At 40.6% G+C, this 18,039-nt stretch overlaps 1 protein-coding gene across 7 annotated transcripts; it reads left to right on the forward strand.

The window, feature by feature from the left end:
- The first annotated feature begins 8,306 nt into the window (after positions 1–8,306).
- On the forward strand, positions 8,307–14,775 carry LOC124138669. Of its 7 annotated transcripts, none has more exons than XM_048396240.1 (5): positions 8,307–8,661; positions 9,831–10,002; positions 11,238–11,360; positions 13,604–13,843; positions 13,912–14,775. In XM_048396240.1, exons 1-4 carry the CDS (start codon positions 8,381–8,383, stop codon positions 13,814–13,816), a joined length of 789 nt encoding a protein of 262 aa, XP_048252197.1. In that variant the 5' UTR covers positions 8,307–8,380; the 3' UTR covers positions 13,817–13,843; positions 13,912–14,775. The 7 variants fall into 7 exon arrangements, 3 of the variants coding, with proteins under 3 accessions (XP_048252197.1, XP_046361387.2, XP_046361386.2); XM_046505431.2 differs by having other exon boundaries at positions 13,604–13,798; positions 13,833–14,775; XR_006861675.2 differs by having other exon boundaries at positions 8,308–8,661; positions 13,604–14,149; positions 14,184–14,775.
- The last annotated feature ends 3,264 nt before the right edge of the window (positions 14,776–18,039 follow it).

An 18,039-nucleotide genomic window follows, 5' to 3' on the forward strand; every position in this document is an offset into this window, starting at 1 on the left:
TCGTCTCGCCGGATCTCGCAAACGTGCCGAGACTTTATATACAATTCTCTTTTTTTAATTATCATTTACATTTGACAATTGATAATAGGGAAAGGTCCGAAAAGACATTATAAAACACACACCGTTACATATTTTGAAACGCTACGCCATTCTGAATAGAGGCTAGTCTATTTATAGTATCGCGGATTTTTTAAAAAGTGAGCCCTCTCTTTCCTTGGGAGTCATGACTGCGCCGAAGTGAGAGTGAGTGAGGGACTTGGTATGACTCTGGGAGAAACGGCCAAAGACCTCCTTTTATCCAAGTTATGCCAAGCGCCACGCGCGATCAAAACTATCATATAAATCCTCCAAAACTGGCTCCTACAGTAGATATCGCTTGGGTGAGAAGAAGCCATATTGACCACCAAGGAGATACTGCTACAATGAAATTGCATCACAGTGCTGAACATTGTGACTTCATCGGTTACCATGACGTCACAATTAAATGTCATCAATAACCCCCCTGCCTCCGAAGCTGGTTAGCCGTACCTTTCACACTGGTAAAGCCACCGTTACACCCTTGAAAACTTGGATAACAAAATTTGGTCAAAGAAAACTTGAGAAGGCAGCGTCCGGGTAGGCAAAGGAAAATGTGGTCACGGGATTGGCTACAGAGGAGGCACCAGCCTAGTGCCTATTCGGTACTCTTTTCCAAGAGAGGATTCCAGTGCCTGTGTCAACTTTCTAAGAATGAACAGGTTTCGTTTTAAGTCTTTTACGGTATGATACTCTATCAAACACTTGGTCAAAAAGGACTTTGACCAAAATATTTTTTTTTTATCAAAGGTTTTGATAATGTAACTGGGGCTTAATAACACCCGTGTCTTCTGATATCGAATGTATCAACACTCATATCATCGACTCGTTTTGAGATATATTGATATGTATAGTCACATGGGTGAGATTCTCTTCATAATGTCTAGGTTTCTGGGCAGGACAAAGCCAGTGGATAAAGACGGTATCTTGTGGGGGTCATTGACGGATAAATATGCAAATATAAAGGTCAGGGTGCCATTGTACAAAACAACATTAGCGCTTTGACTGTCGTAAGTCTATGTCAGGGTATGGGAGTTACGATCACTTTAGCTCTAAGATCGCTCTGTACAGCGGCACGGTACCCTAGTATGGGTACTGCTTTCAGTGCTTACAAACATATATTTTTATATCAAACTCATTAAAATCAGATCTTAGTTAGCGTATAGCGAGAACTTAGGTCTGATTTTAATGAGATTGATTTTATATCGGCTGTCGATGAATTCAGAATTAAGTACTATGGTTCTTAACAAATTACTCTGGTAATTGTAATCATTATAATAAATATTATTTTAAAAGACATTCACACTTAACAACTGTCGTGTGCAACTAACTGCACGAAATAAAGTTGTATACAATTCGACAGTCACAGGGAGATCTTCCGACTAAAATTTCGCCGCTGAATCCTGGTGGCCGAGTTAAATTTCAGACGTACATATTTATACCCCATGGTGTAAAATTAAGATTTGAAAAGCAGAAAGTGCTTAAAGTTGTTCAAGTTTCTGTTTTGCTAACGAAAAAAACTCTAAATACACCGATAACGATCAGTGCTACGAAAAGTTTTATTTGGAAACTTCATGTAAAATGCGAGCGAACAAAATACTGAACGACATGTATATTTGAGTTGTAGGGCTATGTTTAACGTGACACATTCGATACGAAAACTTCCTTTTTGTAGTAGTGAAAATGCCGAAAATCAATTTTCCGCAATCATGCTATAGAGCCAAAACAGGGCGGCGAGGTCAACGCGTGTACAAATTAAAAGGGGCATAACTCCGCTATGCTTAACTGTAAGCGATTGTATCCGTGACCCGTGAAGATCCGGGGTAGAATAGGTCTTCAGCAACCCATGCTTGCCGTAAAAGGCGACTATGCTTGTCGTAAAAGGCGACTAACGGGATCGGGTGGTCAGGCTCGCTGACTTGGTTGATGCATGTCATCGATCCCAATTGCGTGGATCGATATTCATGATGTCAATCACTGGATTGTCTGGTCCAGACTCGATTATTTACAGACCGCCGTCATATAGCTGGAATATTGCTGAGTGCGGCGTTAAACAACAAACAAACCGTGGTACATAGTATACATTCTATGGTGTTTCTTTGTTCGGGAGTAATCCAAATGTTCCCCCAGAGCTATCGACATTGATACCCAGGGTTAACATCGGTTCCGTTTCTGGGATATTCAATGATTGTCACAAAAATGTCCTGAAGATATTTCAAATGTTGTAATACTATTGAAGGATGCCCGATAAGAAAACATGAAAATGTCCTGTGTTCAGTTGCCTCCAGCAGAATCGATGAAATCAGATACTTTTTGGTGTTTTTTTAAAACTATTTCCTGGAAACGACGAAATCAGTACCTTACTTATTACTTTGGAGATTTAACGTGCGCTTTCCGACTGATGCGTATTTCGCACACGGTAAATCAGTACCACAAATACTAGAGTAACATTATAATAGATTTCCCCTACTATTCGTTCATGATATAGAAACTCTTCTGTTGAAAGAACAGAGTGTTAGGCTTTATCGACACCAGCAAACACACACCCGCCTCCACCAAAGAACCTCAGATGGTCGGCCCCTACAAATCCAACCTGGTGCAACCTCAGACATCAATATTCTGTCAATCAATCTATCAAAAAAAAACTGTAACACAAATGCATACTTTGTCCATACTTTTGTATATATTGATAAAAAGAAAGTTAGATGAATTCCTTCAGATATATATTTACTTCTTTTAATAAAGTTGAATGATGTAGCTTTTTTAATTAACCTATTTATATAAATTTGTCATAAAGATTATTTCACTATTCGCCAAAGGAAATATGCAGTGTGATACAATGACAAAAGAGATGCATTACACGATGGATGTCAATTTCTATGTTCAAACAAACAAAAGATTATCAGACGTTTAATAAATATTGGCATTTATATCATATTAAACCGTAATAGATACATCTACCTACACTGGGACAACAAATATTTAAGAGATATTCTAATTATAATTCAAGACTGAAACTATACTTAGAGTAAACGTACAACTTTATGGATTAGAACTTCTGGTATATTGCGTGCAACGTGAAGGATAAGATCTCCTGGTATATTGCGTGCAACTTAAAGGATAAGAACTCCTGGTATATTGCGTGCAACTTGAAGGATAATAACTTCTGGTATATTGCGTGCAACTTGAAGGATAAGAACTTCTGGTATATTGCGTGTAACGTTATGAATAAGAACTCCTGGTATATTGCGTTCAACTTGAAGGATAATAACTTCTGGTATATTGCGTGCAACTTAAAGGATAAGAACTTCTGGTATATTGCGTGCAACTTTATGGATGAGAACTTCTGGTATATTGCGTGTAACGTTATGGATAAGAACTTCTGGTATATTGCGTTCAACTTGAAGGATAAGAACTTCTGGTATATTGCGTGTAACGTTAAGGATAAGAACTTCTGGTATATTGCGTGCAACTTTATGGATGAGAACTTCTGGTATATTGCGTGTAACGTTATGGATAAGAACTTCTGGTATACTGCGTTCAACTTGAAGGATAAGAACTTCTGGTATATTGCGTGCAACTTTATGGATGAGAACCTCTGGTATACTGCGTGCAACTTTATCTATAAGAACTTCTGGTATATTGCGTGCAACTTTATAGATAAAAACTTCTTGTATATTGCGTGCAACTTTATGGATGAGAAGTTCTGGTATATTGCATTCAGCAATAAACCAGGAGTTGTTATGCATTAATTTGTACGTTTTCTTATTTACTCAACAACGTCTATAGAATGTCAATCTAATAGCACCTCAGAGAAGATACCAAATATGTACTACAATAATCCGTACTCAGCAATACCCCAGCTGTATGATGGCGATTTGTAAATAATCGAGTCTGGACCAGACAAACCATTGATTGGCATCATGAACATCGATCTACTCGACTGGGAGTCCAGAAGTATGTTGTAGACGCCTCACCACACACGCACACACACACACGCACGCGCGCACGCACACACACAGGTATTTATTGGACTCATCCCTTTTGAAAATACTGGCTCCGCCCTTGCCATCAATAATCAATAACGTCAATCAAAAACGAAAAAAATGCATGTTTAGATGTGAGGGTTATCAAAGTTGGTACTGCAATTAAGACAGATATGTTTACAAGTCTACAGACACTCATCAGTATCTAGCTTCAAACGTCTCATCCACGCCATGTAAAAATGTTTACATTCCGTATAGTATGGCTATGAAGGATATGATGTATTGTGTCAGACGCATATACGCGCGATTCACGACTGGCGGAACTAACTTCCTACCTCCTTCCTAAGACTTTGGGAATACCAAGAAAAGAAGTGATAAAAAAACAAAAACATCTCAGACCCAGAACTACAGAACTATTCTGTGTGTGATATACCTGTAGCCCTAGAAATTGCAACTTAATGCCCGTTGTTCGCTCTAATACCCCAGTACTAGAGCAAAGTGAAAAGATGAAAGCTTGTTTAATAAGTTTAATATATTCACAGCACAAGGCAGCCAAAGAATCTAACAAGATCGTTGTTTCCATAAAATTATAATTTTCGTAAATTAGAAAAGACTGTTAGCCAGTATCTCGAGAAGTAAGTGTTTAAAAACTATTGCTTAGTCCCAATTCTACATTTCCTTTCCGTTTGAGCGGCTCGACTGAACAAACACATGCACGACAACATTCTCGCAATCGGCTTACATGACACAGCACAGAAACAGCATTGAGCACTACGTGTGCAAAATGACCTCCTTCACGTTGTTGATTCAAAGCGAGCAGCAATTCTTGTCATCTTGGATCTATCAGCAGCATGTGACACAATAGATCACTCAACTCATCTCAAGACGCTGGAGTCAGAGGCGGGCGTTACTGGTGAGACGCTATCATGGATTATTCACATCTCATCTCACAGGACGCCATAAGTCGAGGCGAACTGAAATTTGGAGTGCCACAGGGATCTGTTCTTGGCCAAATACTTTTCACTATATACACCCAACGAGATGGAAGAATTGCAAGATCTAATGATCTCAGTTTCACCTGGATGCTGATGATACACAGCTCTATCTAGGATTCAAACTATTAATTGCCATCATCATCACCCCTAATGGGATGTCCTCAGATCTTTGTTTGGCGGTAGCGAGAACTAAGATCTGATTTTAATGAGATTGTAACAGAGCTGGTGTTGCTCTACATGATGAGTCTCCAGTGGACATCATATCAGGAAATCCTAGGATATAAGCTGCTGCCGGTCAACACTCAAGACCATCTTCTTCAAAGACCATATGGCTGACCGCTCTTGAGCTGGGAGTATCTGAAAAAGATGCGCCGTATAAATCTATAATTTATAAGTTTGATATTCGGCGTGGCGGAACATTTCCCTCTATAATTGAGCGAGTGAGTGAGTATGGTTTTACGCCGCTTTTAGCAATATTCCAGCAATATCACGGCGGGGGACACCAGAAATGGGCTTCACACATTGTGCCCATGTCGGGAATCGAACCCGGGTCTTCGGCGTGACGAGCGAACGCTTTAACCACTAGGCTACCCGACCGCCCTTCTATAATTGAGGCAGTAACATTTCATTCCAAAACAGACAAAATGTTTTCAGGTTAAAGGTAATATGACATGTCGCAATAAATATGTGATTTATGTCACAGAATGTGACGGTTGTGGTGCCAATTACATTGGCGAAACTGGAGTGGAATTAAAAGACCGTGTTATTGTTCACCAACAACAGATAAAAGATCCGAATAATACAGTGATTAAAAATGATTTGATCGGTGTTGAAATGGAATTTGTAAATTATGAACAGATCAAAAATCAATTCGCCAAGAGAGACACTGTTCATGAATATATACTGAACAACAAAAGTTCCTGTGACTTTGAATAGGATTTAATGCAAAGTAATGTTTTTTACCAAATCTGAAACAATTCGGTTTGCAACAGATAAAAGACTCCTGTAAGTGTTCAAATGGTTTAATTTGCCATACTGACTTCAGAAAATGCGTGATTTCATTAAAAAAACATGAACATGTCAAAATGTCAATTTACAAATCAATAGCGTGTGTGTCCACCTCTGGTTGCGATGCCAGCAGCACATCTTCGTCTCATGGAATGGACCAAGCGTCGCACAAAGTCCTGTGGGATATCTGTCCATATCTGCTAGCATGTTCCGAGGTTCCTGGAGTGTCTGTGGAACACGTGGTTGACGTCGAAGGCGCCGATCCATCTCATCCCACATGTGCTCGATTGGTGAGAGATCAGGGGAGCGAGCCGGCCAGGGGATGACATTCACGTTGTTTTGTTGAAAAGATTCCTGAACAAGTCGAGCAATATGAGGTCGGGCGTTGTCATGTTGGAAGGTAATGCCTGGGCCTTGACGACGCAAAAACGGTAGAACAACAGGGCTGATGATCTCGTCGCGGTAGCGCTGTTCATTGAGATTTCCCTCTACCACTATCAAACGGGTCCTCTGTCTTGCTGTAATTCCACCCCATACCATAACGCTGTCCAGTTGTCTTGTCGATTATTGGTTACGCGTGGCCTGCCACTCAGAGGATACATGGTCTCTTACTGCATTCGTCTGTTGCCAACGTTGCCATAAACACCAAATGGTGTTTCTGTGGACGTTAAATTGTCTTGCAACATCACGTTGACTCGATCCTGCTTCAAGCATACCAATAGCTCGCAGACGATCATTTTCGGACAAGCTAGGCATTTCGTAATGTTTAATTTTTGCGTAATTTTGTTGTTTTTCTGAGTGGTTGTTGTCAGCACGATGCTAAACAATGTATATGGAATCCCGTTAACGCACATGTTTTTATACCAATTCTTGGCTAGTGAAATGCATGGGGCTTGCATAAAAGTAAACTTTTGCTTGGAAGCATGCTTTTCTGAAGCAGTTGCGTTTTTTTGACTTGATTCCATACATGTACTACAATATTGAAACCCAAACTTTACTTGTTTGAAAAATACACTAAAACATTGGTGTCACAGGAACTTTTGTTGTTGAGTTTATTTCAACCAATCCTAAACTCTGTTAAACAATTAATGAACGTATCTCACGAACGCCTATAAAAGGAACTTATTGTTCATATGCGTACATAGTGTACATTTCACGCCCATGCGTCATGCTTGGTCATGACGTCACATTGCAATGGCTATGACGTCATACTATGCTGACATCACATTTTATCATCCAAAACTGGCTCCCACAGGAGATATCGCTTTGGTGAGATCAAGCGATATTATGGCAAGCCGTTTTCACTCGTTGATAAAAGTGGAAAAATCCTCGGCAAGCCTCAGAGTTTTCCCACTTTTATCAACTCGTGTTGATATATTTGATATCAAAAGACACTCTGTTGAGATTCTCTATGTAACAGTTATGCGAAGGTACTTTGCACATCAGTATGACACACATGGAAGTGTGGTAATTTCTTTATTACCAAATACTTCTTATTGAGCTCCCTTTTAGAAAAAAACGATCACGACCGCCGTCTCAGAAAACCACAATTGTCGAATGACGTCAACAATCTTCAGGTATGACGTCTTTTCTAGTATAACGTCATTACGACCAGATGACGCAAACAATACATTGGTGCTCGTAATGTGATATTTGAATTTGTGCACATAAGATGTTTATGAACTCGGTTATTTCTAACCCCATTGGTAATAAGTCGCAGAATATTCTTGAAAAAAATGTTTATGCCTGAAATACATTTTTGCAAGTTGTGTTTTTAAAAAAAAAAAAAAATGTTAGCTGCAGCCTAAATAAATATCCAGTCTCCATACAAAATCCAAGTGTATCATATATCCTTTCTATTTAATTATCATAACAGAATGGATATATAATGCTCTGAATAGTTATCAGAAATCGAGGATAATTATTTATAGACATAGTTTGAATATTTCTGACGTTAAACAATATTCACTCACTAGTGATATTTCGGGTATAAAGCGAAATGTTAAAAGATTCCCGGGAAAAAAGCAAAAATCTCTCTCTCTCTATATATATATATATTTAATACATGAATTTTTGAAGCACGCTGTGCATGTTTGGTGGATTCGTTACCAAGTAATTGATGTTAACATCTATTTATAGTATCAAAACGGGAAGTTGCATGTGCTTCGGCAACAACGCATACTCCACGCAGTGCGTCCAATTTATGTGAACCCAATCGCCTGATACGAAGAGCGCGGCAAGGAGCTGTTACTCTCTCTGCATGCATTTGACGTATGGGTCGTCGCTATTTTACACAGGTAGATTTGCTTCTTGTTCATGGTCTTGCACAATATATTGCACAAACGGTTGACATTCGGTACTCGTACATATGTTTGTTGTCAGCTGGCTATTCGTGCACTTAACACAGGACTATCTTTCGGAATGGCGTGTGCTACCCCTTCTGTTAAGAAACAACTGACAACTGAGCCATACGCCGATCAAAAACAACACTGGCCAAAAAGCGGCCGTCACATTGTGGCCCAGTACGACGAGAATTCAGTGGTTGTGTATCAAGCTTTCAACCCGTCTATCGCCAGTTATGCAGTGGAGCACCAGGAGTAAGTGTACATCTTTATCACCAACGTATAATCTAAGACCACATGAACTCATTATTGGTCGGTAAATAAAAATGTATACCGTATTCGACGTAATAAGCGCTCGTTGTTTATTCTGACAGCCTGAAGTGATACAAAAGAAAAGTATGTGCGTATCATACACGACAGATATATTTTCCAGAATTTAATTTCCCATAATTAAGGGTGCATATAACACACGAGTGCATATTATACACGGACAAATAAGTCTTGTGTACATTGATCAATCGGAAGGGGTGCTAACTGGGATTGTTCACTAGCCAATATATTACTATTTTATTAGCAAATATCGCCGTGGGCGCTTATTACATGACCCACGTCTTGACTCTCCGACCCCGTCCCGGCTCTCAGCAAGGCTGGATTCTAGTCAGGTCTGACAGCCATTTGGGCGGACTATGTAGAAAGGTAAACAAATCATTTTGATTTATCTGTATAACAATACAACATGAGTTATTGAACAAGCAAAACAATTAATTCCAACTTGCTTTGGTTCACAACAAACCCAAACATAGCTGCAAAATTGTAGGAATGTACTGCTATCCTTTAGTCTGTCTTACAGACCCTGATACAAATATATATCAAATACAGCCCATGCAAGTCTATAATGTTTGGCAAGTCTAGATCACTGCAGTATCCGAAAATGAAGAGAGTCACTGGGCTCCTTTTTATTATATTTTTATTAAGATAACTAAACAACTGTTTTTTTATGTACGATATGTTCATTTCAGAGACTAGATTTTAGTCTATGCTATCCTTTTATTGTCCAACATAGTGAGTGAGTGAGTGAGTATGGTTTTACGCCGCTTTTAGCAATATTCCAGCAATATCACGGCGGGGGACACCAGAAATGGGCTTCACACATTGTACCCATGTCGGGAATCGAACCCGGGTCTTCGGCGTGACGAGCGCCACACTCAGCAATATTCCAGCTATATTGCGGCAGTCTGTAAATAATCAAGTCTGGACAAGACAATCCAGTGATTGACATCCACGTGATTGGGATCAATGACATGAATCAACCAAAACAGCGAGCCTGACCTGACCCTTACGACAAGCATAGTCCCCTTTTACGGTAAGTATGAGTTGCTGAAGACCTATTTGACCCTGGATCTCACATGTGACTACTGTTTCAGGTTTGGTGGTGACAGCTTCAGTTACACGCGCATGTCATGGATCAAGACCAACTTCCTGTGGATGATGTATCGATGCGGGTGGGTCGCGAAGAAGAACCAGGAGAGAGTGCTTGCCGTCACCTTAACACGCGACGGCTTTGAGGAGATACTCGCAAATGCCTACACAGTCCATGTAAGAACACATAAGTAGAATGTTTGAAGGGTGTGGACATTTTTCATAATTAATAGAGAAATCCTTGATTATCCCAGATCAGTGCACTACCCTAGCTTCGTTTCAAGACTGATAATTGTTAAAAATAGCCATCCGGTGAACCTTAACACGTAAGGTGAGTGAGTGAGTTGGGTTTAACGCCGCTTTTAACACTATTCCAGTTATATCATGGCATGTCAGCTTAATGTGGGAGGAAAGCCCGAAGTGATGCAGGCCTTAGACGTTTACCACTTCGGTGAAACCCCCGAGCACGGGTATGGTGCTGACAAATCTCGAAACATAATCGGGGCGAACTGGGATTCGAACCCAAAATCACAGGTTTCTGGCGTGCCCAAGGGACGCAACTCTGTACAGCAAATCACAGCTCCTTAGACGACTGGACCACCCGTCCCCCCTACAGCTATTAGAAACAGTATTGCCATGACAATCTAAGATATGTTCTATTGCCTTTGCAGCGTTTGTTTTTTTATTTGGGAGCCAAGTGGCTCTTAAAATGTTTAGGAGCTAAACCTAATTTTTATACGCTAACCTTTAAAATTTTCCAAGAAACCAGACTGAGAATCTTAGATAGGAGTGAATGAGTATGTTTTTTTACGCCTCTTTTAGCAGTATTCCAGCAATATCACAGCAGGGGACACCAGAAATGGGCTTCACACATTGTACCCATGTCGGGAATTGAACCAGAGTCTTCGGCATGACGAGTGAACGCTTTGACCACTACGCCCCCTGAGAAAGAACAAAGGTTCTCATGGGTTTTGTAGTGAGAAATCTAAACATCTTCTGTTTTTTTCAAAATATTGCATCCCAAGTTTGGTATGCACTTTATGCATGAGTGTGCAATAGGTAGATATAGTCGCCAGTTACATATATTTTAGGTAGCCAAAGTGGCGAGCAGTAGATGAAATTCAGTCACCAATCATAGATTTAAGTCGTATTAGCAACCAACATGGTCCCTACTTAGAGGGCTTTGAGTATACATGTACTTACAAAATCTGGGCGGTCGAGTAGCCTAGTGGTTAAAGCGTTCGCTCGTCACGCCGAAGACCCGGGTTCGATTCCCGACATGGGTACAATGTGTGAAGCCCATTTCTGGTGTCCCCTGCCGTGATATTACTGGAATATTGCTAAAAGCGGCGTAAAACCATACTCACTCACTCACTCGCTTACAAAATCTCAGAAGAAAATTTTGCAATCAGTTTCAGAAGTCACGCAATGTAAGGACAGAAGACATTGAAGTACGACTACAGTGGGACCCTGATCACACTCCTTCAGGAGGGAAGGTGGAGCGAAGGGCTATTCAGCTTGGCCTCAAAGGAAATGTAATTATTTTGTCTTTGGTTTGGGCTGTATCAATTTATATATTAAAATACGGCATATCCATTTACGAATTATATTTGGTTATATCATTTTATTTTTGAGCATGATGAGGTTATATGCATATATATCTTATGTTAGGTTATATCGATTTATTTATTAGATAATATGTATTTATATATCATATTGGGTTATATCCATTTGTAGTACAGTCAAGTCCCATTGATCTTACATGGTTGGTTGCATATGATCATGTTGGATTAACGGGTAAATGAAATTAAGTAGTATCAACATTCGTGATCGAAAATCGGACAACTACACGATAGATAACGATTGAAACATGTAATAAAAAAATAATATAAAAAAATATTCATATTGTTATATTACGTTGTTGGCGGAATATGTTTTCTAATCATGCAACCTCTAAAGCTTAACACAAAACTACTGTTACGGACCCTATGACTTATTCAACATAATTTTAAAAGCATACTTTCTAAGTAGCTAACGTTGACTTCCTGTTAGTAATTTCATTGGTCGGTCATAGTTTGCGAAAGGTTGTTCTGACGTGACCTGTAATGGGATGTCCTCGGAGTTAGCGAGAACTTGTATCTGATTTTAATGAGATTGAGGTAATCTAAGCATGTGATTAAACCTGCTTTCTTTATTTAAAGCACTAATTGTTGAATGTTAAGCAAGTTTATCTCTGCAGCCGTTGTAATATGCAGCTACCAGCCGACTTGTTTTGCATCACAGACTGATTAAGGAGTGATTTTGGTAATTCATTGCAAATTAGATGTGTCTGAGTCCGAGTGCGAGACTGTCGGATTAACAGGTCTAAATAGCACTGATTTAATCAGTTCCCATCATTAGTGTCGGATAAAGCTGATTGTCGGATTAACGAGACTTGACTGTGTATATGTATTGATAGGTTATTTCCTTTTATATACCCCCTTGGGGAATTCAGGACAGAATAGGTCCTCTTTACTAATGCTTGTCCTGAGAGTTGACTTAAATGAGGAGGGGGCACGGGTGGCCCAGCCCACTTGTCTAAGGCGCCGCGATTTGCTGTGCAGAGTTGCATCCCTTGGACACACCAGAAACCTATGATTGTGGGTTCGAATCCCGGTTCGCTCGACTTATGTTTCTAGGTTTGTCAGCCCCACACCTGTGCTCGTGGGTTTCACCGAAGTGGTAAACGTCTTAGACCTGCATCACTTCAGGCTTTCCTCCCACATTAAGCTGACACGCTGCAATATAACTGGAATAATGTTAAAAGCGAGGTTAAACCCAACTCACTCACTCACTCACTTATATGAGGATCAGATGGTTACACCAGGTGACCTGGCTGATTGTGTGTCTTCATATCCTGATGATGTGGGAAGCTGCTCATGACATCAACCACTGGTTTGATTCATCAGTTCTTGATTCTCTACCAGTTGCCATAATTTAACAAGAATATTTATAGCTGCCGTGTAAACCAACACATTCACCCTCTCACTTCTACAGGGAGGAAGCTTGACGTGTTTCCCTGTACTTGTATGAAGCTGTGGGTAGTTTAGTTCCTAGTTCCTCCATGAAGGTCCAGGTCGAATTGGTCTTTAGCAACCCTTGCTTTTTGTACAAGGTGCCTAATGGCATCGGATGATCAGACTCTCTGACTTGGTTGAAGGGTGACATGAAATCCCAATGATCGATGCGCATTATGTCAATCACTGGATTGGCTGGTCCAGATTTGATTATTTATAGACTGCTGTGATATTGCTGGAATATTGCTGAGTGCAGCGTTAAACAACAACCATGCAAGCCAGTAATACGTATCACATATTTTAAGCACGGGCAAACAAAGAAAGAAAGAAACCGTAACACGGTTTATTGTGAAAGAGTGAGTTGGGTTTTACACCGCTTTTAACATTATTCCAGTTATATCACGGTGTGTAAGCTTAATGTTGGAGGAATGCACAAAGTGATGCAGGTCTCAGATGTTTACCACTTCGGTGAAACCCACGAACACGGGTATGGTGCTGACAAACCTCAAAACAAAATTGGGGCGAACTAGCATTCGAACCCACAATCATAGGTTTCTGGCGTGCCCAAGGGATGCAACTCTGCACAGCGAATCGTGGCGCCTTAGACGACTGGGCCACCAGTGCCTCCCTTATTGTGAGAGAAGGTTAGGCCTATTAGATGGTGCGTCATTATGCAGACATTAAGGAATTATACCATATACATGTTTATATTTTTAATCCAGATGCTAAAGAAGTATGGAAAGCAATTCATTGTGAAAATTGAAGACATTACACCATTTGTGAAGGAGCAACATCAGGTATTGAACGAGAAGGGTCAGTGGGAGATCCACACCCCTAGTGAAAGAGTCTACAACGTCACCGACCAGGCCGTGGCACAGAGGATTGCCCTGGACTTCCATGAAACTGGGCCAACTCTGGTCTCCTCAACATCATGAAACTGGGCCAACTCTGGTCTCCTCAACATCATGAAACTGGGCCAACTCTGGTCTCCTCAACATCATGAAACTGGGCCAACTCTGGTCTCCTCAACATCATGAAACTGGCCTAACAACTCTCTCCTGTAGATGCAGAAACTTGTCCAAGTATTGTCCCCTGGAGGTAACGAAACTGGTCCAAATATTGTCCCCTGGAGGTGACGAAACTGGGCCAAGTATTGTTTCCTGGAGGTGACGAAACTGGGCCAAGTATTGTTTCCTGGAGGTGACGAAACTGGGCCAAGTATTGTTTCCTGGAGGTGACGAAACTGGGCCAAGTATTGTTTCCTGGAGGTGACGAAACTGGGCCAAGTATTGTTTCCTGGAGGTGAAGAAACTGGTCCATGACCTTCTCCTGAAATTAATTTAAGTTGGCTGAATATTGACTCCCAGTGGTGATGACATATTAGATCTGGTTTATTTTCTCATTGTTGAAAAGCATTTTATATATACATTTTTAGCAGTATACATTTTTAATAAAAACTGTGAAAACTCTAAAAAGAAGTTTTAAGTGTGAATTTGTTATGTGATATTTCTCATGTGCAAGGAGTAATGTGTTTTTCATCTGTATTATGCAGAAAATATTTGAATATAAAATTTCAGCAGTTCTTTTTATGAAGTGACTTTCTTTGACATCTTAAACTGTTGACTACATACCCAGGTGAGCTACAGCCGATTCCAGGGGCAATACATACTTTTGTATGAAATAAACACAAATATACCAATTATTGTGACAAACTGAATTTTTCAGTTTCTACTTTCACATTTCTGTGCATTAGGCTACCTTAAAACTGAAGAAGACATTTTGTTGTTGAACTTATGAACAAATAGCATTTTTGGATGGATACATGTCATTGTGTTGAAAAGTTTATTGTTATTACACATGATTTTGTTGATATTCATATGCAATAAATGTATCAGAAAGTGATGTCTTCATTATTTTCTTAGAGACATTTTTTCATGAGCAGTCCAAACAGAATGACATACAAAATAATTTATGTTCTTCTTGCAATCGCCCAAAACAGTGATAATGTTTAAAAATGTTTTACTGTTTATATTTTCGTGTTAACTATTTATTATCTTCTTTCTCTGAAACAGATCAAACGTTCTTTTGATTTAGAAGTTCCAATTGTTTCCATGGGAAAAAATATCCAAATATATATTTTAAAATTACCATGTTTATATAAAAGTACCACACCTCTTGGTTGATGTGTGTGCAAAAGAGAGGGCGAGTTCTATTTATAGTATCAAACAGGAGGTTCCATGTGTGTGCAACACACATGCAATACCCTATAAGAGGGCACAGAAAGGAGCTGTTATGTCTATGTCCTTGTTCGTTGGTCTAGTGGATACAGTGTCTGCCTGGAGAGCAGATTGTCTGTGGTCTGATCCCTGGCCATGTCTTACTAAAACACGTTAGGAGATACCTCATCCGCATCATACCAAGACGTTAAAAGATGGTACTTGTTGTTACCCTGTCTGGCGCTCGGCATTAAGGGGCTAAAACAAGGACTGGTCAGCTCGGAGTCAGTATACTGTGTCTGGGTGGAGTATTCATGTTAAACTGCGGCATGGTATCTCAGTGAGCTAGCACTATAAATCGGCATCAGTCCGGACAAGTATAAGCAGCCACACACACGTGCATGCACGTCGCTATATAAGTGTTATAATCTTGGACGCGATGTTAAACCCAATTTCACCTCACCGTTAGGAGATAGTACTTTTTGTTACCCTGCCTAGTGTCGGTATACTGTGTTGGGTATCCATGTTAAACTGCAGCATGGTATCTCTGTGGGCTAGCACTATAAAATCGACAGAAGTCTGGATTAGTACAAGCAGCCACACACACGAGAACACAAACTACAGTTTCAATCTTTTTATTATTGCGCAGTTGTACAAACAGCATCAGATTGTGAAGTGGAAAACAGTATGAATGCACTGGTCAAAATATGTTATGGAATGACAGCATTATATATCTACATAACAACAGGGAAATCACACTTTTCTGTAATATTATATAAATTAATATTTCACGTCTGGTATGTCTAGAATTCATAACTACATTCCAAATCTATATATATCTCTAGATTTACATAGAATCTGCATAAACTTTATCTGCTTCTGTATACCACCATGAATATTAGTCATTCCTTCAGTACATTCACAACCTGGGAAGTGTCATATGCAACTCTGAAGAAGTTACAATCTCATTAAAATCAGATCTTTGTTCTCGCTATCGCTGAACAAAGATCTGAGGACATCCCATTAAGGTTCACGTCAGAATGACCTTTCATCCAACCAATCAGAGTGTCGCTTACCAGATCATGAAAGTGACAAGTCGGAATGTGTTTTCTAATCATGCAACCACGAAATATTTTACACGGGGTATTCCGAACGACAGTTACAGCTTTTATGATTATGTCCATACAATCAAGGCAATCTATAAGCCATTCCAGAATGTTCATCTTATCAGTTTTAATTTTTTTTAATACGTCAAAATATGTTTTGAAGCGTACTCGCCAGTTTGAAACTAGTGTCGTAAAGCTCGAGAAAGCTGCCTTCTGACTGGCTAATGTCAATTTCTTGTCAATCATTTCATTGGTCGGTCAAAATTCGCGAAAGTTCGTTCTGACGTGACCCGTAATGGGATGTCCTTAGATCTTTGTTTAGCGGTAGCGAAAACTAAGATCTGATTTTAATGAGATTGAAGAAGTTAAGTACCACGCGACTCATTCATATTACTATGGTACTATAGTTCATCTATTTTGACATAACAGATTAACTATAGTAATATGAAAGTAAAGAGGGTCCTTAACTTCTTTTGAGTAATATACGAATTGATCATGTTTCTAAGATGCTACAGTTGAACAACAGGTAGGGATGGCTGCTGAATTCAGATGGAGGGATGGAGTCCAATGCTGCAGTCAAACAGGAGAGGCTGGTTCTGAGTTATAACACTGCATTAGCAAAACAGTGGTCCCCGTGTTTGCGCTTCTGCCGTTTTGGTCGAGCCAGGTGATGTCTGTGCCCGTTTCTGCACATCTGCTGTTCAAGCCAGGTGATAGCAGTCCTCCTGTCTCCGAGCATCTACCGTGTGTTCCAGCCAGGTGATAGCAGTCCTCCTGTCTCCGAACATCTACCCTGTGTTCCAGCCAGGTGATAGCAGTCCTCCTGTCTCCGAACATCTACCCTGTGTTCCAGCCAGGTGATAGCAGTCCTCCTGTCTCCGAGCATCTACCGTGTGTTCCAGCCAGGTGATAGCAGTCCTGTCTCCGAGCATCTACCGTGTGTTCCAGCCAGGTGATAGCAGTCCTCCTGTCTCCGAGCATCTACCGTGTGTTCCAGCCAGGTGATAGCAGTCCTCCTGTCTCCGAGCATCTACCGTGTGTTCCAGCCAGGTGATAGCAGTCCTCCTGTCTCCGAGCATCTACCATGTGTTCCAGCCAGGTGATAGCAGTCCTCCTGTCTCCGAGCATCTACCGTGTGTTCCAGCCAGGTGATAGCAGTCCTCCTGTCTCCGAGCATCTACCGTGTGTTCCAGCCAGGTGATAGCAGTCCTCCTGTCTCCGAGCATCTACCATGTGTTCCAGCCAGGTGATAGCAGTCCTCCTGTCTCCGAGCATCTACCGTGTGTTCCAGCCAGGTGATAGCATGAGAAATAGGGGAGCACAAACCCTGAATTGCATCCCCCTCTGAAGTCAGCCTATGTATGAGGACGTATGGCTTAAAGCAACACAAACTATTACCAAAATTAATACAGAAATATGCACAATGAGCTGAAGGAACACCTCTATCGCTGGCCACAACATGATGTACATTGAGATACCATGGTAGATCCCTAATGCACCCAGCACCACTAAAATTGTGAAATAAGAGCAACATAATGAGAGTGTTTTTTATTATCAAGCACAGGGGGGCATGGGTGACCCAGTCGTCTAAAGCGCCGCGATTTGCTGTGCAGAGTTGCATCCCTTGGGCACGCCAGAAACCTATGATTGTGGGTTCGGCGGTCGGGTAGCCTAGTGGTTAGAGCGAAGACCCGGGTTCGATTCCCGACATGGGTACAATGTGTGAAGCCCATTTCTGGTGTCCCCCGCCGTGATATTGCTGGAATATTGCTAAAAGCGGCGTAAAACCATACTCACTCACTCATTTATACAAAACAGAAATGTGTACAGTACTTA

This window comes from Haliotis rufescens, unplaced genomic scaffold (genome assembly GCF_023055435.1).
Source record: "Haliotis rufescens isolate VD_foot unplaced genomic scaffold, xgHalRufe1.0.p SCAF_15, whole genome shotgun sequence".
NCBI classification, from domain to species: domain Eukaryota; kingdom Metazoa; phylum Mollusca; class Gastropoda; order Lepetellida; family Haliotidae; genus Haliotis; species Haliotis rufescens.

Coding starts and splice junctions, on each gene's coding strand:
- LOC124138669 (XM_048396240.1), top strand. CDS start 8,381: ATGGTCTTGCACAATATATTGCACAAACGGTTGACATTCGGTACTCGT. Junction 10,003..11,237: donor CAAATGCCTACACAGTCCAT/GTAAGAACACAT, acceptor TTTTGCAATCAG/TTTCAGAAGTCACGCAATGT. Junction 11,361..13,603: donor AGCTTGGCCTCAAAGGAAAT/GTAATTATTTTG, acceptor TTTTTAATCCAG/ATGCTAAAGAAGTATGGAAA.